Below are 20,993 nucleotides of genomic sequence, written 5' to 3' on the forward strand. Positions count from 1 at the left end.
GAAGCAGTCTCCATCCAGGCTCTGAGCTGTCAGCACAGAGCCCCATGTGGGGCTCGAACTCATGAACTGTGAATTTATGACCTGAGCCAAAGTTGGACGCTTAATGCACTGAGCCACCCAGGCGCCCCAAAGTTTCTGAAGAATGATACACCGATGTGCCAACCATCTTTTTAAGTTGTTTTTTTTTTTTTGAGAGAGAGAGAGAGAGAAAGTAGGGAATGGGAGGGACGGACTGACTGCCAAGCAGGCTCTGTACTGTCTGTGTGGAGCCTGATGAGGGGTTGAAACTCACAAACTGCTAGATCATGACCTGAGCTGAAATCAAGAGTCGGATGCTTAGCTGACTGAGCCACCTACACACCCCTCCCTTCACCTTCTTCATTCTCTGTCCCCCAACCTTCTCCCTTCCTCTGAAATTCTCACCATAAGCTCTTTACCATTCAGTTCTTCTGACCTTGACACTTTCCTATTATCTCTCCCTCAACAATAACAAGACAAGCATAGAAGTGATGGCAGGTGGCTCTCTAACTGAGGAAAAGAAGTTAGGCCATAGGCAGGACCAGCTTTTCTCAGAATTTGCTTACAAATTTTAGCAGTAGCTGACCAGAGTGGAAAAGCCTCAGAGGTGTGTCTTGAAAGCTCTTCAACTGAAGTGGGGAATTAAACTGGTCAGGAATGTGCTCATATCTGGCTGGAATAAGTCCTTTAAGGTGAAGAGGACAGAAGCTTCCAGAAGTAGTAGAGCCAATGGCAATTTTTATACAGGGACAGAAATGCTAGCCTCCTGGGAATAAGCACCTGTTTATCCCCAGGGCATAGCATGGAGGAGGAGTTGAAATCTTGTTAAAAGGTTGATGGGAACCCAAATCCAAAGCTGTCATTTTTCAGGGGTGGTTCTTAAGCAAAGTGCTGTAACTGTTAAGCCCATCCCACATGTCTCAATACCCTGCAGCCACAACCCAACCCAACCCACAAAGGTACCTGCAAAGGTACTGAGCAGAGCTGGCCTGAGGGACAGAAGGGATTAGGGTACTCTGAGAGAAAGAAGAGGTGGGTTTTTTTTTTTAATGTTTATTTGTTTTTGAGAGAGAGAGAGAGAGAGAGAGAGAGAGAGAGAGAGAGAGAGAGAGAGAGAGTCTGAGGTGGGGAGGGGCAGAGAGAGAGGGAGACAGAATCAGAAGCAGGCTCCAAGCTCTGAGCTGTGAGCACAGAGCCCAATGCAGGGCTCGAACCCACAAGCTGTGAAATCATGACCTGAACCGAAATCGGATGCTCAAATGACTGAACCACCTCCCAGGTGCCCCAAGAAGAGGTGGCTCTTATCCTTTTTTTTTTTTTTTTCTTTTGAAAGAGAAAGAGGGAGAGCAAGCGAGCGAGCATGAGCTGGGAGGGACAGATGAAGAGGAAGAGAGAGAATCTTAAGCAGGCTTCATGCCCACTGTGAGATCATGACTTGAGTTGAAATCAGGAGCTGAACAACCCAGGCGCCCCCATCTTTTGAATTTTACCTGTAGCCTGAGGCTTCATTTATCAGGCACATTCAGGTGTGTCTTCTCATTTGATCTTTATCTTTTAAGTCAATTTTGAGATAGGCATGACAGAGTTCATTGCTCCCATTTTACAAGTGAGACCACTGAGGTCAAGAATAGTTAAGTTGATGGGAGACCCAGAGTCTAAAGGAACCCATAATTTCTATGTTTATTTATTTTTGAGACACAGAGAGAATGGGTCTGTGCACATGAACAGGGGAAGGGCAGAGAGAGAGGGGGGACAGATGATCCAAAGTGGCTCTGTGGTGACAGCAGAGCCTGATGTGAAGACTTCAACCCATGAACTGTGAGATCATGACCTGAACTGAGGTCGGACGCTTAACCAACTGAGCCACCCAGGCGCCCCAGAGTTTCTGAAGAATGATACACCGATGTGCCAACCTCTAGCCATGTCACCCGCCCCCACTGAAAGCTGTGTGGGGCCTCTGACCACTGGATCAGCACTCCAGGCCCTAGAGTGTGTACATAGGAGGAGAGTGAGGTAAGAGTTGTTGAAATGGTAGTCACAAAAAAAGGCAGAGGTAAGACCTCGAGGCTATTAGGGTTGCCATGACTGGCCTGAGCTTAGGGCCAAGACACCACAGTCTACATTAAACTTCAATTTGATCAACTCCAGCACCCCAAGTTAGGCCTTAGGGCTGGGCCATCCCTACCAAATTCTCAAATCCAGACCCTTTCCTTAGGCTATGTCCTTTGCCATTGGTGTTGACTTATTCAGGACACCCAGAGAATCAAAACTTGATCAGGCATGCTCTACCCTTGAAAGCTTTTCTCGCCTTGGGGCTGGCTGGTTTCTTTGATTTTTTTTAATGTTTTTTTTTAAATTAATTTTTGATACAGGAGAGACAGAGCATGAGAGGGGGAGGGTCAGAGAGAGAAGGAGACACAGAACTGGAAGCAGGCTCCAGGCTCTGAGCTAGCCGTCAGCACGGAGCCCGACGCGGGGCCCGAACCCACTAACGTGAGATCTGACCTGAGCCAAAGTCAGAGGCTTAACCGACTGAGCCACCCAGGCGCCCCAGGGGAAAGCCCCTGTTTAAGAAAGTCAGAGCCTACCTAGGGCCTCTCAACTCAACAAGATTGGGAAGGATCTTCAAGCCCTCACAGCTGCAAGCGTTACCATACCCACAAGGAACATCTTCAGGTACCATATAGCCAGCCCCGATCCAGTGGAGAGAGCACACCTCTAGCTGGAAAAACTGCTGTTCACTCTTACCAGAAGCTTCATCATGGATTTCCAGAGGACCCAGAGGGCCTCGTGTTACAAAAAGAATCGCTGTAGTCTTGGGAGAGCTATCTGGATGAGCCCTTGCTTACAGAGTTCGGGAGTCTTCACTTTCCACACCAGCTCTTGCTGATTCTGCTCTTTCCGTATCATTCTCACTGTGTCATTACGTTTATCACTAAGTCCCAGAGGAGAGAATTATGCTGGGCTGGGTACTTTGCACCTTCATTTCAGACCCAGGATTCTAGGTTTCAGGCTTTCTTGTTCTACCCAGAAAATCAGGTACAGGTTTGGACCAGGGAATTCTGGGAAAGAACTAGTGGAGACACAGGCTCTGGTTAGGCGGTGAGGGCGCCTTCGAGGTTCAAGAAGCTAGTACGTGCCCACTTCCTCCCCACTAACGGCCCGACTCCTGGTAAAGGTTGCATGATGCAGACTCTCCAAGCAGCGGGATTGCACTCCCGCTCCCTTACTACCAAGGTCTATTTCCTGGCCCCTCTTGAAACAAGGTTAGCAGGAGCCAGGAAGAGAGAGGAAAGCTGCCGGTCCCCACGCAGCGCGCCAAGGTGGGGCAGTGGTCCCCTGCAATGACGCCCCTATACTGAACACTCGGCGTGAGCCGCACAAACCCCCACACCTCCAGGAAGGTCAACGCCCCAGCCTCCTCCCCATTTTGGCTCAGTCCAGCAGTCTCTCCGGGACAAAGCGCAAACACAGGAACTGGAGGTGGCACTATCCTTAGTCTCGGGCTCCTCGTCCCTCCCCAGATCTCAGCGACGCGGGAACCCGACTGAGGAATCCCGGAGAGTAACCGGAACCGCCCTCAATGAGGCCTCTCTAGGAAACTGGGAATTTCACTTGTCGCTAGTACTCAATTCATGTTTATTGGCCTGAGAACCAAAAACAAAACAAAAATACCGGAAGATGCCCTTAAAAAACGTGGCGGCACTCTAGTCACTACAGCTGCCTCACTAGCTCAAGAAACTTGGCATAGTCTTCGGCCACTGACAGACTAGCCTTCACAAAATGACTCCATCCGGTCCACTTCGGTTCTTCGAGGACAGAGCTACCTGCCCTCAACTATAATGGCGGCGCTGCCTAATTTGGCTTCTTGCCCCTAGGGAAGATGGCTGCCAGGTGGCTTCACTTAGTTTCTCACCACCCCGGAAGACGGGCACCGGCGATTGGGCGGTGCCCGAAGGCTCGGAGAAGAAGGCCCTCGGCGGTTGGACAGTGCTGGGTAAGGCTAGTTTTAAAGGAGCCTGAGGTGGGAGCCGTCGAAGACCCGGGATCCGCGGGAGGCGGCGGTGAGCGGCGCGCGGGGGAGGGCACCGAGCGGCTGGAGAGAGGGCGGGAGGAGGGAGGGAAGGAAACATTTGAACCATCTGGTCCCGGGCTAGGGCGAGAGCTGGGCGGGGAGCCGGGGAGGGAGGAAGAAGGGGGTCTGTGGGCGGGACCTCCCGAGATTGGAGTGAAGGGGGTATCTGCTTGACAGTGGATCCCCGGGGATCCGGACTGAGTTCGTGATGCTCAAGCTCGGGCCGCCCCTGTCTGGTGGAGCTTTGCGGAGCCCAAACTCACAGGGAGAGGAGGATCCTCGCTGTAGGATTCTTTCCACTGGGATCCAGTGTAGGGAATCTGGTGGGGCGGTGGGTACCGTCGGTGTGTTCGAGTATTGCTCCCGAGTTCTCGGCCACTCGCTGGCAGTGGATGAGGATTGCAGAGGGATCTGGCGGAAAGTGAGCCTCCCAGCACCGGGATCCCAGCTGATCCCGGGTGATCTCAGGGCAGATTCTGCAGGGACAAAAGCCCCCACCAGGAGGCTCGGGCCGTGGGAGAACTGGGGCCGCTGGAAGCCAGGTTCACCCGGGAAGTGTCAGTCAGGGCGCAGGTGATCCACAGATCTCAAGCGACGGCAGCGGGAAGACACCCGCTCCGGGCGGCCAGCCGGGGGCGCCCATTTACGCCCCACGGCTCCGGCCCGTGGGCTACCGGGAGCCTCGGGCGGACCATGAAGGGCGGAGCCCCAGGGGAGGGGCTGGCCCTCACTCCCCGCTCCCCCGCTCCCCCCCATCCCAGGCTGCAGCCTGGGATCCCCCAGGGACTCCCCGGAGCCGCCGCTTCCCCCATGGACTTGCCCGGGGACTCCAGGTGAGAGCGCACCCCGCCCGCCTCTCTTGAGCACGGGAAGCGGGGAGCCTGGCGACCGTACCGGGGAAACCACAGAGCCAACGACAGGCTCAAGCGACTGTCGTCTGCTTCTCTCATCCTCTAGCTCCCCTGGCCGGCCACGTCTGTGCCGCCAGCCCCTGGCTCGAGCATTATGGGGAGCCAGGAGCCCCAAACGGCCGAGGCTGCAGCCTCTGGCGGCCCCTTCACCCTTGGAAAAGGCCTCTCGGCGGGTCCTGGCTGTAGTCCTGGAAGATGTTATGGCTGCCCACATGGTGAGGCCCCTGAACTGAAAGGGCCCCTTCTCCCTCAGGTCCCCTCTTCAGTACCAAAGTCACACCAGATCACTAGTGAGGATAATTGAGGTCCAGACACCTCATTCTCACACCCTGCTCAGGCAGTCTGCCTAATACTAGAGTTCTGGTTAGCTCTCACTCCCACCTAGATTTGGGCAGAGGCTCTAGTGCCCAATCACCACTACCAACCTAGCGCTGGTGGTTCAGTGGTAGAATTCTCGCCTGCCCCACCATCAACCCCGTTGGGTTGGAACCACATCTCTTTAACTCTTAAGTATGAGAAACCCTTGCTTGCTTCCCAGCCCAAATTCCAGGCTATCCTCAGGAAGCAGGCTGAGGTCTTTGGCTCCATTGCACGAATTAGAAAAAGTGAAGCCCCAAAAAGGACAGTGACTCACCCATGGTCACCCTCTCCTTGTCATTTCTCCAAATAGCCAGGGTGAGATTACTGCACCTCAGGGCATTGTAATATCTGGCCCCTGATTCAGTTCAACTCCCTTCTTTGGGTTCTTAAGTGAATTCTTGCCACAGTTTCTGTTGCTTTGGTGGCAGAGGGCACTGTTAGAGGGTTCAGGGAGGCCCTGTCCAATCTGACCTCACTCCATCACCTTGCTCTTGACACTTTACTCCTCAATTAGGTTCCCCTGGTGCCCCAAGAAGAGACCACCACCCCACCGCACCGCAGCAACCGTCAGGATTCCGTCCGAAGCCAGCCACCTGCCTCGCCACCCCAACAGGCTACGTGGCCCTCGCAGACCAGGTGAGCATGGCAGGATAGAGGGTAAACAGGGGACACAACTGAGCCCCTCTGATATGCCTGTTTCCTCTCTAGGCCTCCCGACCCACTGCACTTATGCCGAGAGCCCTTGAGCCGAATCCACCGGCCCCCTTCTACCCCGAGGCGGCGATCAAGGACAACCTCTGGGCTGGAGGAGGGCTCTTCACCAAAGGTGGACTGGGCCCCCCAGCCCACTCTGGTGGTGATGCTAGAAGACATCGCCAGCTCAAGACCCCCAGCTGAGGTATGAATATTTTGGGGTAAGGCTGTCAGGGGTTCATTCAGCTGGGGTAGCTTTTGCTCAGAGTAAGGAGAATATTATCTTAGTTGGAAGGCTTCAAGGAAAGACCTATATGGAAAAGTCTTTGGTGTGAACCCCGGCAGGCTTCTGGAGATTTGAGAGGGTCGGAATGTGGGTGGCTAAGGAGGCTGAAGGGGGCTTCCTTGCCTCCCCCAAAACAGTCTTTGTTTACACCCAGGGCTTTGCTGATGAGACTCCCAACTTCATCATCCCAGCAAGAAGGTGAGAGGGCTGGGGAAGGGATTATTGAAATGTCCAGGCAACACCTGTTACCCAGGCAGCTAGAGTTAGGTGCATTGGAATTTACTTGTCCAATCCTTCCTTGTAGCACCTTCAGTAGCCTTAAGGGGCAGGGGAGGTGCTGGCTCAGGTGGGATCTGGACCTAGAAGTTCCCTCAGCCTTTCCCTTGCCCCTTAACTCCAGAGCCAAGCCCAAGACCATGGTTCACCAGCCGATGCCTCCGTCCAGGGACATGGATCTCCCATTCCAGACATCTTCCCTGCCTGAAGACCCTCCGGAGAGCCCACCAGCAGGTAAGGACTCAGAGGGATCAGATTTAGGGCTCTGGAAAATCCTAGCTGAGCTTAAAAGTATCAGGGCAGAGGTGGGGGTAGGGCTGAACTCCCTCCCTGAGGGGAGCTCGTTGTATGAAGTTGGGGTGTAGACTTCAGAGGTCTAAGGTTCAATTCAGGACTTCGTTTTTTAGGGGTGGGCTTAGACTTCTGTGCGCAAAGTTTAGTGTTTGGGGGAGGGGTTGAGGCTACTGAAGGAGGGCTTAGACACCTGCAGCTGAGGAATGCCCACCTGAGCCTCTCCTTTCCTCAGCCCCAGATCCTGTACTGGAGCCCCCAACGATCCCACAGCCGTCCAGCCTTTTACGCCCCCGCCTCAGTCCCTGGGGCTTGGCCCCCCTCTTCCGTTCCGTCCGCTCCAAGCTGGAGAGCTTTGCTGACATCTTCCTCACACCCAACAAAGCCCCACGGCCCCCACCCCCATCACCTCCCATGAAGTTGGAGTTGAAGATTGCCATCTCAGAGGCCGAGCAGTCTGGGGCTACTGAGGACACTGCGTCTGTCAGTCCCCGGCCCCCTATCCGCCAGTGGCGGGCCCAAGACCACAGTCCCCCAGCACCTCTTTCGAAGCCCTCTCTGGGCCGAAGCCACTCCTGCCCTGACCTGGGGCCCCCTGGCCCAGATACCTGCAGCTGGCCCCCTGTTCCACACCACCCAAGCCGGTCACGGCTCCGGCGGCACACTGTGGGTGGTGGAGAGATGGCCCGAGCCCCACCACCCCCTCGGCCCTGTCTCCGGAAAGAGGTCTTCCCTCTTGGAGGAGTGGGAGGCTCTCCTCCCCTCATCACATCTTGTTCGTCCACCGCATCTACTTCTTCCTTCTCTGAAGCTGCAGAACCCAGGTAGTGCTCTCAATAAACCCTTCATAAAGCCCTGGCCAGAGTCTGGGCCCAGCCTCCTTCTCTACTATCCAGTGGGCAGGAGATGGGGATATTGCTATGAATATTATTTGTCCCTGAGCCTTGACCTTCTCTGCAGGTTGGGCTCAACCAAGGGGAAGGTGCCAAGGGCCTCAGAGAACCAGGTGCTTTCAGACCCTGAGACCAAGGTAGGAGCAGAGATGGGGGGAGGAGACAAGTGGGACCCTGAGGCCATGCTGCACCCTTATCCTCTGCCCTATTTTTGCAGACCATGGGAAAGGTTTCTCGATTCAGAATACGCAGGACCCCAGTCCGTCCTCAGCTAAACCTTACACCAATGGGACTGCCTCGACCAATCAGGTGAGCGGCTCACTGTACATGCAGCTGCCTTGGCCCAACAGGTGTGGGCTCAGATCCCCTGAAGTGCAGCTCTGTCTCTTTTCAGGGAGGAGTCAATTTGGTCTGAACATGGTTTGCACTTAGAACTACCTATCTGTCTCAGGCAGCACTCCTGGCCTCAGCATGTCCCAGAAACTGAAATATAGACCACACCCTGCTTATCCTTTTTTCAGGGCACAATGGCCCTGGGTTCTTCAATGGCCTCTGCTTTTTGCTCCCAGGTTGAACAAGAAGGAGTTCAGCTTAGAAGAAATTTACACCAACAAGAATTATCAGTCCCCTACAACCAGGAGGTGAGAAACTCGGAAGCCTTGGGGGTAATAGAGGGAAAGCTGTAACCAGGGGTCACGCTGGTCCAGGACCTTTGAAACCATCCCTCCCTGCCTGGTCCAGGACCTTTGAAACCATCTTTGAGGAACCCCGGGAGCGCAACGGGACTCTGATTTTCACCAGCTCAAAGAAGCTTCGGCGGGCTGTGGAATTTCGGGACAGCAGCCTTCCTCGATCCCGGCGACCATCTCGTGGAGTCCGGGCTGCAGCTGGCAGGACCCTTACCTCCAACCTGGCCCCCAGCCCAGATGTGGGACCTCTGCTGCAGCAGCGGCTGGAGGAGCTGGATGCCTCGCTCCTGGAGGAGGAGGAAGTGGAGAGGGAGCACTCCCGTCGGACCTAGGAGTTCCATCTGTTTGTCCATCCATCCTGAAGCATCTGAGGCAGTTAAATTTTTTTCTCTATATTTCTAGTAAAGTTTTTCAGTATGTTTCTGATTCTTTTGTATGTCTCTAGCTAAATCTGAGATTAACAGTACCGGGTGATGTTTTTACTTTGGCCCTCAAAGACTGGGAAATGGGGGAGGTGCCAGGGAAGGCAATGAGGGTTTGATACGGGAAGTGGGGAAATGGTCATCGGAGATACTACCTTGATTTAAGAATTTTCCTGCATGGAGGGATACTTCAGAATCTAATCCAGAAGATACTGTGACTCTGGACTCTAGTCAGGGTTCTCTAAATTCACTTGCATCAAGGAGGAGACTGAAGGACCCAGAGTGGACCAAGGCTTTGATCAAGATGGCCCTGAATTCCTCCAAACATGCAGGCCAGGATTTGCTTCCGGTTCAAGACATAAGAGTAACCAGCTGTAACTGAACACCTACAACAACCTGTCATATGTACTTGCCCTGCACGTAGCACTATGAGAGGGAATTATACCCACTTTATGCATAAGCAAGTTAAGGGGCACCTGGCTGGCTCAGCTGGTAGAGCATGTGACTCTTGATCTCCAGCTCATGAGTTTGAGCCCCACATTGGGGGTAGAGATTACTTAAAAAAAAAAAAAAGTTGAATGTGTAATGCGATGTCCTTACTAAAATGGTTAACCCAGGCAGCCAGAGGCCAGAAGTGGCATTCTCCATCTTTAGTAACATAGACCAGAACAGAGCAGTGGCTATGAGCACAGAGGCTTCTTGAGCCCAATTCCTGGGTAGGAAACTAAATGTGCATCACAGCTCCTACCTCTCTGTAAAATGGGGCTAATATCCGTAACTTCCTAAAAGAATTCATACTATCAAATGAGTTAATATGTGAGAAAGTGGCCGTAGCTGGCACACAAGTGCAAGGTGTTTCTTATTAGCACGCGGAGACCACAGGCCAGCACTCTCCCACTGAACGAAGCGATAACGGGACGCAGCTTCCTTCCAGCGAGTCTAGCGCTCGCAAGGCAGGCCGCGTGCTCGGGTCACCCGGCACCGTGGGGATTCCGCTGAGTTGCCAGCAGCTCGACAGTATCGCCACGCGCGTGCGCGAGAAAACCAGGCGGCCTGTGGACTTAAGCCAAGCGGCGGATAGGGAGAGACGAGGTAACTTTAGAGGGACCTTCCGCGGCCGCACGCCGCCAAGCGGCCAACCGCCCCCTAGAACTCGCGCACCATCTCCCGGCTCCCAGTCTCGACGCTGTCTAAAGACCGGCCAATGAACAGAGAGCAGGAAGAGGCGGGGTGACCTGAGGGACCGCCCCAAGCGCTTACTTCTAACCAGTCTAGTCACAAGACCTGATGAAGGGCGGAGCTAATCTGACGTATACCCAATCCAGGATTTGAGGGCGGTTTGACTCCGCCCTTCGCCTTGACGTACACTTCTCAACCTATCAACGACTAAGTGTGCTGGAGGGGTGAGGGGAAAGGGGCGGAGTGTGGGAGGTGGCCGAGAGAGGAAGGAGGCGTAGGCTGAGGAGGAAGAGGGAGGAGGGGCAGGGAAGTCCTGGCGAAGAAGAGGGCCAAGACTCCAAAGGAGACAACAGGAGGGTGCGCTGGAACTACCCCGCTGCCCAACGGCCGTTCCGGGTCCCTTACGGCGCAAGTCAGGCAGAGACGGAGGAAAGGAGGAAGAGACTTTTATGTCGGCAGACAGAGAAGCTCTACCCGTCACCGTTGCCTCACATCCGGGGCTTTGGAGGGCTGGACTCGCGGCCCCGCCCCCCCCCCTCGCCTTTCATGGCGACCGGAGGCGGAGGCTGGAAGAGCTGGGCCTGGAGGAGGCCCCTTTAAATCTCCTTAAAGGGGTGGCCGCTGAATTCGGCAGACTACATCGGCAGCCTTAAAGGGGAAGCCATCGAACAGAAGCTTGACAAATTGAGAACTGTGCTGTTGGGAGAGCTGGAGCGAGTGGGGATTCTCACCTCCTTTTCTCCCCCACGCAAGAAGTCCTTTAAAATCAGCGTAAAGGGGAAGTGGCCGCTTGTGGAGGACCAGAAACTTAACTCCCGAGCCCTTAAAGGGGCGGCCTGCTGTTTGGAGGACCCTGGACTCCTTAAAGGGGTGGCCTCTTTTAGCCGGAGGACTTGATACACTTTTAAAGGGGAGGTCTGCGTTTCAGGGCGAGCTTTCGGTCCCTTTTAAAGGGGTGGCCCTTCCTCTTCCTCGGGGAGACTTGTCTCGACCCCTGGCAGGGGGCGGCCACCGCACTAGGCCGGCTGGACACCGTCGGGTCGTCTTAAAGGGGTCAGGGGCTGGACAACTTGAGGCCTCGCCTTAAAGGGACGGCCGCCCCGTTTTCGGCGTCTCGGCCCCGCCGGCCCCACAGGGGGGGCCCTCGGCTTGTCGCCCCGGGGGCGGCGCCGGCTCCCCGGGCCTTGGCCTTGGGGCAAGCTCGGGGCCAGTAGATCCTGCTTTAAAGGGGAAGCCGTGGCCTTTTCGTCCCTGTGCAGCCGCCAGCGCCGCGCCTGCGACCCCGGGCCTGTGGACAGGCCGCTTCGGGCCCCGCCGCCTCCGGATGCGGCGCTGAGGGCGGTCGCCATGGAGACGGCAGCGGCCGCGGCTCCGGGCCCGGGCTGGGCCGCTGAGGGGGAGCGGCGGCGGCGGCGCTGCTCGCGCCGAGACCGAGACCGGGAGCAGCGGCGCCGCCGAGGTCCCGGCGGCGACGCGCCCCGGGCCCTGTTGGCCGCCCCGCGCGGCTCCTCGTCGTCTTCGTCGCCGCCACCACCGGCCAGGCCTTGGTCGTCAGCTTCGTCTGGAGAGCGGCCCGGAGGCCCGAGACGACGGCGGCCCCGTCCCAGGCCTCGGCCCCCGCGACCCCGAGCTCGGAAGCGGCCTGCCGGCTCGGGCAGCCGCGGGGAGGAAGAGGAGGAGGAGGAGGAGGAGGGGGGCGCCGACGACGGGGAGGCCGAGGAGGAGCCTGAGGAGGAGGAAGAAGAGGAGGAGGACTTGATCGATGGCTTCGCCATCGCCAGCTTCGCCAGCCTTGAGGCCTTGCAGGTGGGGCCTGCTGGGGCTGGACAACTTTGGGGGCTTCAGAGGGGCAGAGAGAAGGGTGTCGTGCCTGGAGTGGGTGGAGTTGAGGGGGGAATGCTGGCACCCCAAACCAGAGCAACCGGCTCCTCTGGCCAGGCCTCTGCCCCACCCTGGGGTGGGAGGAGGTAGAGTTAGTCTCTAGGGACCAACCCGGCTATCTGGTCTGAGAGCCACTTTGGTAGCACGGTCACCCCCAAAGAGGTCAGGAGGTTTCCTTTTTCCATCTACTTTAGTCCCACCTCCTCCTCCACAGAAGGATGCATCTCTTCAGCCCCCAGAGCGACTGGAACATCGGCTGAAGCATTCTGGGAAGCGGAAGAGGGGGGGCTCCAGTGGGGCCACTGGAGAGCCAGGGGACAGCTCTGATCGGGAGCCTGGCCGGCCCTCTGGGGATCGGGCCCGAAAATGGCCCAATAAGCGGAGAAGGAAAGAGGTGAGCTTGTCATAGATCCTTGTCCCTTAGAACTCTGGCCAGAACGTCCTTCACGTAGACGTGTTTTCTGTCAGCAATGCCATTGCCCCTCATGAACAGTGACTTTATTTTCTGAGGGCAGGGAAGAAGGCAGAGCAAATTTGAGCCCTCATCCCTCAATCCAGGTCTGACAGAGACATTCCCACAGTCAGACTTTTCTGGTTTTGGCTGGCTCTGTTTCAGATGTGTTGATAATTCAGAGCTGTATCAAAGAGACTTAACTGAATTATAAATGAATTAGAGAGAGTCCCAGCTCTCTCCTTTGAGGCAGTAGTAGACTCTCAAGAAAGAAGCAATCTGTGAGCAAATACCTAGACCAAAACCTGAGAAGCTACGGAAGGCAGAGGTCTGGGAGAGATGCTGTAGAAACTCACATGAGGAAGCCACTCATTGCCTGGGGGATGGGAGGAGGGTTGTGGTTAGGGAAAGCCCCCTAGGATGTCTTAGTCAGGCCTTGAAGGATAGTCATAAGTGTGCTAACAAGAGAAACGGGGCAAAGTTGTTTTGAGCAAAAAAGCACAGAGATGTGAGAAACATTTTCGGAAAACAGCTAGAGCACTGGGAACGGGTGGGCAAGAACAGGAGAAGCCGCTGGAAAAGAGATTCAGTGTGTCACGAAGGACCTTGAGTTCCTTGCTGGGGAGTTTAGACTTTATCCAAAGGCCTCGCCAGTCAGCCTCCCTTACCTCTGGACTCTGGTCTTTCTCAGGCCTCCTCCCGTCATTCTCTGGAAGCTGGATACATAGTAAGTGCTCTCCACCTGTACTGCTCCCTCCCCTCTCAATTCCTCTTTGGAAGTCCCCTCTCTACCTTGGGCCTCACTCCTCTCCCCTCTTGTGACATCTCTGTCTTTCCTTCTCCCCAGTGTGATGCAGAAAGCGATCTGGACGAGAGGGTGAGTGGGGCTAGAACTTGTTCGGTGGGCAGTGTTCACAACTTGTAAACTGAACTGCAGATTAAAGGTCTCCTATGTGCAGCAGGCAGAACCTCCTCTTGAGTGGGGGACATAGGTTAGGGTGAGCCAGGATTGGAGGGGGGGCAATTGAGAGAGTAAACAACTGCTTTTCTGTGGTAACTAGAGCCAGTTGACCGCAGAATAGAAAGCCCATGTCTTGGCATCCCATCTTTTTTCAAAGCCCTTGGAGGTCCCAGTGCTTCTCCACAGAAATCCAAGGTGACTGTGAAACTGAGCTGGTCCTTCCTGCTAGTAGTTAGTCTGCTCCTACAGAGGTTATGGTGGCGAAAATTCTAAACTATTGTGGTCAGTGTAAGAACAGGTCTTGTAAATTAGATTTCAGTTTTTTTTAACAGGCTGGAATTACTTATTTTGAAATAACGTGTGTTTAGCCATTGATGCTCTACTCCTCTAACTAACTTAGTTTGTATCCACCGGTACATGTCTTGTTTTAGTTTGAAAAGTTAGCTGGAGAAGGGCTGTAGTGAACCAGAGAGTTCTTGTCTGTCTAAAGGAGGCGTGACCACTGTCTAGTCCTAATTTTTGCTGCACAAGAAGAGGAGGCAGTGTCTAAGAGAACTTGCAAGTCTTGAGTTTTTATGAGGACTCCTTGCATTAACAGCAATTTATTTAAAAAGAGCTTGCTAACACTTGTGGACCAAACATCCGTAAGTGGGGTAGGCATGTGGGCCAGCAGTTAGTGATCTCTGACATTTTTGCCTTGAGGTGCTTCTTTGCTACTTAAGGGCTGCCTTGATTCAGTCCTCCTGGCCTATCAGATTCTCAGACCCAGCTTTTCTACCCTTTTCCACAAGGATAGGCCCCCGGAGCCCATAGTCTTTGCTGGATTTTAGCTAACCTAGTGGAATAGACTTATTACCATGACTGCCACTTCCTAGCAGGTTCTGTAGGCTATTAGCCTTCCTGGGTGAGGGCCTCCGTGACCAGAACCTGACCCTGTCCCTACCCTTCTTCCCCAGGTCTCCGATGATGACCTCGACCCATCCTTTACTGTCTCAACCAGCAAAGGTTAGTCTCAAGGGCTGGGGCTGGAGATGCGGGAGGGCAATTGGGTGAACATGGGCCTTAGCTGAGTATGTCTCCTGTCCTGTCCTCACAGCCTCGGGCCCCCATGGCGCCTTCAATGGGAACTGTGAAGCAAAACTCTCCGTAGTCCCTAAAGTGTCGGGCCTGGAGCGGAGCCAGGAACAGCCCCCAGGGCCCGACCCGCTGCTAGTGCCTTTCCCCCCGAAGGAACCGCCGCCTGCACCGGCCCCTCGGCCTCCTGTCTCACCCCCTGCACCCCTGCCGGCCGCCCCCAGTCTGCCACCCCCACCCCAGCCCCAGCTGCAGCTTCGGGTCTCGCCCTTCGGCCTCCGCACTTCTCCCTATGGCAGCAGCCTGGACCTCAGCACTGGCAGGTGAGCAGTCCAGGGGTTTGGTCTGGTCTGGAAGGACCTGGTCATTTTGGCGCCAACCCCTGCATTCCGTGGCTGGGGCAGAGGATTGTACTTGTGGGGTGTGACTTGAAAAAGGACTCTGAGGCTGAAAACTTTTAGAGACACTGGGTGGAACAGATTTAAGGAAATGACTCGCTTACTCGCAGGACTCCCCAGAACCCTTCCACGCTACATTTACACTTAGGGAAATCCACTTTGTGCCATTTCTCAATTTCACTTGCCGGCGAGACCTTTTTACAGGGCGCATCTGCTAGGAATACTGTTCTTCGGAACATACTTTGGGAAATGCTGACATGATGATTAAGGGTGCTGGCTTTGGTGTCAGTCAGACCTGGCTTCAAAATCTTGCTCTGCCACTTAGTGACTGTGTGACTTTTGACAAGTCACTTAATCTCTCTGAGCCTCCCATTTCCTCCTCTTGTGAAAAGAAATAGAAATAGTACCTTCATCCTAACAAAGCTATCGTGAGGATCAATTATGAGTTAATGCAGTGTTTCCCAAAGTGTGTGTGTGCATCGTTAGTGGTGCGTGAGTCCATTTCAGCTGTTACAGGAGTAAATTTCTTTCAGTTGTCACTTGCTTTAGAAAAACATCACTAGTGTTTCAAACCCTTGGTTTCGCATGTATGGCTTGGGCGAGGCTAAGTGAAAAACCAAGAAAGAGTTAAATTAAAGAAAGAAGTAAAGGGTACAGGTGGTTGGACGGACGCGGCAACAGTTGGGAAGGTGGTGTGACATGTTGGAGATTTGGATTAGCATGTAAAGCAGGTGCCAGCACTTGACCTACAGTAAGTGCTTGTTAAAGGGTGAGAATCACGGGCACTATTATTACTATGGGTGTCATTGCTATTATTGTTATTCTCGTTACCGTTCTTTTTCTTATTCTTGAGAAAACTAAGGCTCAGAGAGGGGCAGTGACTTGCTCAAGGTCACCCAGGGTGTTAGTGGCAAGACGGGCCTAGAATTCAGGTCGCCTGACTCCTAGGCCAGGCCAGTGAGGTGCTGCTTCCACTGTCTCAGGGTGGGGACCCAGGTGGCCTGTTGTAACTAAGCGGCAAAATGAATGGCATGTTTCGTGCTGCAGTTGAGTCAGAAAAGGGCAAGTCGTGTGGCCAGAGGCGTCCGGCAGCTGCATGGAAGAGATCTAGAGAGGGAGAGCGTGGGGGTTGCTGGGTGTGGGAGGTACCTCAGTCTGAGGATGGGCTCCCTGGGCGGGGGTGGGGGTCCTGGGGGCCGGGTTCTACCACCTTCCATGTTGGAGAACCAGGGTCAAGGTATCACCCAGGCTTCTGACCCCCTCCCGTCAGAGCTGGCACCTCCCAACCCCTCACTCATCTCCCCACTTCTCTCCCCAGCTCTTCACGGCCGCCCCCCAAGGCCCCGGCCCCTCCCGTGGCTCAGCCTCCCCCCTCATCATCCTCTTCGTCCTCTTCCTCCTCATCTGCCTCCTCCTCGTCCGCGCAGCTCACCCACCGGCCCCCGACGCCCTCACTGCCCCTGCCTTTGTCCACCCACAGCTTTCCCCCCCCTGGGCTGCGGCCCCCCCCACCGCCCCACCACCCCTCCTTGTTCTCCCCTGGCCCCACCCTGCCCCCACCCCCACCCCTGCTGCAGGTGCCAGGGCACCCTGGGGCCTCAGCCGCTAACGCCCTTTCTGGTGAGTTTGGGATCCTGGCCGGGGGGTGGGGGGCCATGGCCCCGGGCTTGGGCCCAGTCGGCTTTGGGACACCTGGACCTCAGCAGACATCAGGGCTTGAGGAGGGAGTGGCTCAAGGCCAGAAGGGAAGGCCAGTCACCTGGGCCCAAGGAGGCTGACCTGGTGGCGACAGATATTAAAGCCTTCTCCCCCTCCCCTCCCACAGAGCAGGACCTGATCGGCCAGGACCTGAACTCTCGCTACCTGAATGCCACGGGTGGCCCCGAGGTGGTGGGGGCAGGGGGCTCGGCCCGGCCCCTGGCCTTCCAGTTCCACCAGCACAACCACCAGCACCAGCACACCCACCAGCACACCCACCAGCACTTCACCCCTTATCCCCCGGGCCTGCTGCCACCCCATGGCCCCCACATGGTGAGCTCCTCATTGGGCTGGTGATGAGGCTCAGAGGCTTGGGGGGAGGGTGTGGCTTCCAGGGGAAGGTCCTGGGTCCCCTGGCAGCTTACTCTTCCGTTCTCTTCCCTAGTTTGAGAAATATCCAGGAAAGATGGAAGGCCTTTTCCGGCATAATGTGAGTGTGTGTGAGTGTGTGGTGTGGTGTGTGGGCATGGACGCATCAATGTGTGTAGCCCAACTGTTGGGGAATCCAGTCTTCAGCTTCAAAAGCGAGAGCCTTGAGCCTGGGAGAGCTCCCTGGGGGATTTTAGGGTGGAGGCCCGAGGACTGATGGGCAGACCAGACGCGGGCTGCCCCTCCACCCCCAGCTTGGACTAGTCCCCTTCTCTCCACAGCCGTACACGGCCTTCCCTCCCGCAGTGCCCGGCCTACCTCCGGGCCTCCCGCCGGCTGTCTCCTTTGGCTCCCTGCAGGGGGCCTTCCAGCCCAAGGTGAGCTCCCAATCCAAACACCACCACCTCCCACCCTGTGCAAACCCAGACACCGCCCAGATCCACATACCTTCTACCATTCCCCAAAACCATACCCATTCTCCTGTCCTCCCCTTGTGGACCTAGATTTCTTCAGAGCCATGCTCCCTCCCAGCCCCCAGCTTGGTTCTAGACCCCTCTTTATACCTGGTGCCAGCTCCTCTGACTGATCCCTCCACTCCCCTTTCCCAGAGCACGAACCCCGAGCTGCCACCACGACTGGGGCCAGTGCCGAGCGGGCTTCCCCAAAAGGGGACACAGGTGAGGGGGGCCAAGGCAGGTCCTGGGGGAACTAGAATGCCTATTGAGGGAGAGCAGGGTTGATTTGAGAGTGAACCGCTGATCCTTTCCTGTAACATACGATCAGGGGCATCCCAGAGAATCTGACAAGAAGGAATTTCTGTAAAGGACAAAGTTGACCATACACGAGGAATAGGAAACTTCACAAAGTCGTCCCAGAAGTAAGATCACAAGGATGGTAGTTTTTGTAGGAGTTTTCAAATTTTTTAAGTTACAAAATTCTTTTTTTTTCCTCAAGTGACATCATACTAGGAAGTCCTGTCCATAAAACAATGAATGGAAAGATAAGCTGCTCCTTTGTGAAGTGGCACAGGGAGCAGCCTTAGAGCCCATGACTCTGGGAATATCATGAAAAGCACAGGATGTGTTTCCTAAAGGGTAGACTAGACCAGATATTTTGCAACCTCTTTTACAGCAGTAAAGATTTTTTTTCTGAGGAAATCTTCAGCAGACCCTCAGCATATAAAAGCTCTTAGTAGGATCATTTCTCTACTTGGGAAACCTACCTGCCCCCCCCCCCCCCCCCCTCCCCAGTCTTCCAAGCAGGGGCATGTCCTTGGGGCCTGGTTTAGGAACTCGGTGCTGGAGGGGAGATGCCCGGAGTGAGAGAGATGGGGAAAGGAATCTTGGCAGAAGCAGGAAGGCCTGAGGGAACCACTCAAGGGCTCCAGTGTTTGGGTGGAGACTGGGGACGGTGGAGATGAGGTCTCCAGGACAGTAAGGAGGTCTGAATCGCCGCCAATCTCTGCTTTCCCATCCCTAGATCCCTGACCATTTCCGGCCACCTTTGAGGGTGAGTTTGGTGAGGACCTTAGGCTGCATGAGGCTGTGGGCTGGTGTCAGGGTGTTTGGCTAAGGGCGGGTCTTGCTTGGGAATGAGCGAGAAGCCCACGACGTGGAGGCAGCCAGATGTGGGATGGCAGAAAGGGAAAGGCTTACGAGCCACAGACCTGGGTTCTGACGTCGCTGGCCGTGGGACCTTGGGCAAGACAGTTTATCTCTCTGAGCCTCAGTTTCCTAGGCTGTGAAATGAACCTAGTCATCTCTCAGTTGTAGGGATGATGAGTGGGGATGTTGTATGGCAAGGCTGGGCCTAGGACCAAGCCTGGAGTGGGTGACGAGTGAACGTTCTTTCCTTCCCTCTCCCTCTGGTTATCCTTCTGGGGCGGCAGAAACCAGGGAAGTGGTGTGCCATGCACGTGCGCGTGGCTTACATGATCCTGAGACACCAGGAAAAGATGAAGGTACTGGGGCCGGAGGGCTGGGGAGAGCAAGAGTGGGGGCCGGCCTGAGCCCTGGGCATCTGCCTTTGGCAGAGCTTGGCCGAATTGCTTGGCCCTGTCCCAGTCACTGCCTGAGCATTCTGACAGTTAGTACTAGGTTGTCTGGCTACCTAGCGCGGGTGGTCCAAGAAGGCTCTGAGAGAGGCAGAGGCTAGGCACTCAAGCCCCCTCGTGGCGCCAGCCAGCCCTCGGAGGGGACCCAGGGGTGGAAGAGCAAGAGTGGGACTTCACCTGGCTCCTCACTCACCACCCCTCTCCCTGTCCCACGCAGGGCGACTCCCACAAGCTTGACTTTCGGAACGACCTCCTGCCCTGCCTTCCGGGGCCCTATGGGGCCCTGCCCCCTGGGCAGGAGCTCTCCCACCCGGCCGCCTCCCTCTTCACTGCGACTGGTGAGTCTGGCCAGCCCTCTCAAGGCCTGAGGTTCCCTGTCTATAGCCCAAGGCCCACCTTGCGCCCACTCAGCCTCACCAGAATCTCCCACCTCTCTGCCCCAGGTGCCGTCCACGCTGCAGCCAACCCTTTCACCGCAGCTCCCGGGGCCCACGGAACCTTTCTGAGCCCCAGCACCCACATTGGTAAGAGCCAAGGGCATGTTGGGCAACCCAGGCCTTGTCCCTGACTTCAGGAATTCTCAAGCTGGGGATGGAAATTAGACTTGAGAGGCAGCTGGAATGGGGGTAGGCCTGGTTCCAGTTGATTTGTGACCTTGGGCGAGTTACTCTAACCCCTCTGAGCCTTGATCTCATCACCTGTGAAGTGGGATAGGGAAGGGAGGAGTGATTGCCAATCTCTGCCACCTCATACACTGTCTCTGAAACAGCCAGTGGTAGGGGGTAGTGTGCCACCTGGGAGAGGCGGGTGGAGGAGGGCTGTGCACGCCCAGGTGAGAACAGAGTCACTGGCTCCTAACAGTCTTGTCAGGCTTCGCGGGGAGATGTATCGCAGGTCTGGGTAGACACAAGGGAGTTGAACTGATAGCATAGGATTAGGCATTCCTAGAAGAGGAAATTGTGAGATGTTCCCTTAGCGGGATAGGTAGGTTCGTTGTTCTGACTGGCTACGTGCATGAAGTCACGGTCAGGTTGGGAAAGGCCCTGCATGTCAGGTGGGAGGAAGCCAGTGGAGAGATGTTCAGGCGAATGGTTTGCTGTAGAGCCGGTCTGGGTGGCTGGTGTCAGGGACTGTGGGCTAAGACCTTGACCTCTGGAGTCAGAGAGGCCCTGGGTTGGGGGTACCACTTACTAGCTAGATGACCGTTGGCAAGTCACTTCACCTCTCTGAGCCTGTTTCATCGTCTTTAAGTGGGAGCGATCCTGTCTGCCTAGTGGGGCTTGTTGTTTGTGAGGTTAAACAACACGACGCGTGTCAAAGCTCAGTGCCTTGCCAGGCCCAAGGAAGTGCGCGGCACCTGGTTGTTCAGACAAAGACCAAGTGGCCGAGAGCTCCGGAGCCTGCTTGCTGAACTGCCTCTTCCCTGCCAGTCTCGGTGCCTGCTCAAGGCTGGCTGCCGATGCTCTGACCATTCCCCTTTTCTCCCACAGATCCCTTTGGGCGTCCCACAAGCTTCGCCTCCTTGGCTGCCCTCTCCAACGGGGCCTTTGGAGGCCTGGGCAGCCCCACATTCAGTGAGTGCCGGCAGGGCCGGGCGGTTGGGTGGCAGCGGCCAGCGGGCTGTGGGGGGCAGTCCCTGCATGGGACCACCTCCTCGTGGCTCCTGTCACTGTCTACTTTGCCCTCTATCTAGACTCCGGCGCCGTCTTTGCCCAGAAAGAAAGCCCAGGGGCTCCACCAGCCTTCGCCTCCCCCCCAGACCCATGGGGCCGCCTGCACCGCAGTCCTCTGGCCTTTCCTGCCTGGGTCCGGCCCCCTGAGGCTGCCCGGACACCAGGCTCAGACAAGGAGCGGCCTGTGGAGCGGAGAGAGCCCTCGATCACCAAGGAGGAGAAAGACAGGTGTGCTCCCCGACCCTCCCCTACTGCCCACACCCTTGGCCCTCCCTCCCCGAA

The 20,993-nt window shown here is 55.8% G+C and overlaps 2 protein-coding genes across 5 annotated transcripts in view; both read left to right on the forward strand.

Moving 5' to 3' along the window:
• The first annotated feature begins 3,995 nt into the window (after window positions 1-3,995).
• Window positions 3,996-8,918, forward strand: PRR14 (proline rich 14). 4 transcript variants are annotated; one of them, XM_029947213.1, is made up of 12 exons: window positions 3,999-4,082; window positions 4,855-4,926; window positions 5,051-5,219; window positions 5,879-6,000; window positions 6,073-6,262; window positions 6,498-6,541; window positions 6,744-6,853; window positions 7,146-7,734; window positions 7,871-7,940; window positions 8,021-8,112; window positions 8,373-8,444; window positions 8,545-8,918. In XM_029947213.1, the coding sequence occupies exons 2-12, from the start codon at window positions 4,904-4,906 to the stop codon at window positions 8,822-8,824; spliced, it is 1,761 nt and encodes a 586-aa protein (XP_029803073.1). In that variant the 5' UTR covers window positions 3,999-4,082; window positions 4,855-4,903; the 3' UTR covers window positions 8,825-8,918. The 4 variants fall into 4 exon arrangements, with proteins under 4 accessions (XP_029803075.1, XP_029803073.1, XP_029803074.1 ...); XM_029947214.1 differs by having other exon boundaries at window positions 8,605-8,918; XM_029947216.1 differs by having other exon boundaries at window positions 8,511-8,627.
• Window positions 8,919-10,344: 1,426 nt separating this feature from the next.
• FBRS (fibrosin) overlaps window positions 10,345-20,993 on the forward strand; it is a 12,424-nt gene continuing 1,775 nt past the window's right edge. Inside the window, exons 1-17 of the mRNA XM_029947616.1 lie at window positions 10,345-11,899; window positions 12,189-12,368; window positions 13,117-13,152; window positions 13,273-13,302; window positions 14,343-14,391; window positions 14,483-14,783; window positions 16,177-16,478; window positions 16,684-16,889; window positions 17,002-17,046; window positions 17,267-17,362; window positions 17,594-17,662; window positions 18,465-18,494; window positions 18,874-18,945; window positions 19,256-19,376; window positions 19,482-19,562; window positions 20,529-20,612; window positions 20,732-20,993. The exon at window positions 20,732-20,993 is cut by the window's right edge and continues 1,775 nt beyond it. Coding sequence (XP_029803476.1) covers window positions 11,441-11,899; window positions 12,189-12,368; window positions 13,117-13,152; window positions 13,273-13,302; window positions 14,343-14,391; window positions 14,483-14,783; window positions 16,177-16,478; window positions 16,684-16,889; window positions 17,002-17,046; window positions 17,267-17,362; window positions 17,594-17,662; window positions 18,465-18,494; window positions 18,874-18,945; window positions 19,256-19,376; window positions 19,482-19,562; window positions 20,529-20,612; window positions 20,732-20,993 — 2,423 coding nt within the window. The 5' untranslated portion in view covers window positions 10,345-11,440. The remainder of the gene's footprint in view (window positions 11,900-12,188; window positions 12,369-13,116; window positions 13,153-13,272; window positions 13,303-14,342; window positions 14,392-14,482; window positions 14,784-16,176; window positions 16,479-16,683; window positions 16,890-17,001; window positions 17,047-17,266; window positions 17,363-17,593; window positions 17,663-18,464; window positions 18,495-18,873; window positions 18,946-19,255; window positions 19,377-19,481; window positions 19,563-20,528; window positions 20,613-20,731) is intronic.

Source organism: Suricata suricatta, chromosome 8 (genome assembly GCF_006229205.1).
Source record: "Suricata suricatta isolate VVHF042 chromosome 8, meerkat_22Aug2017_6uvM2_HiC, whole genome shotgun sequence".
Taxonomy (NCBI): Eukaryota; Metazoa; Chordata; class Mammalia; order Carnivora; family Herpestidae; genus Suricata; species Suricata suricatta.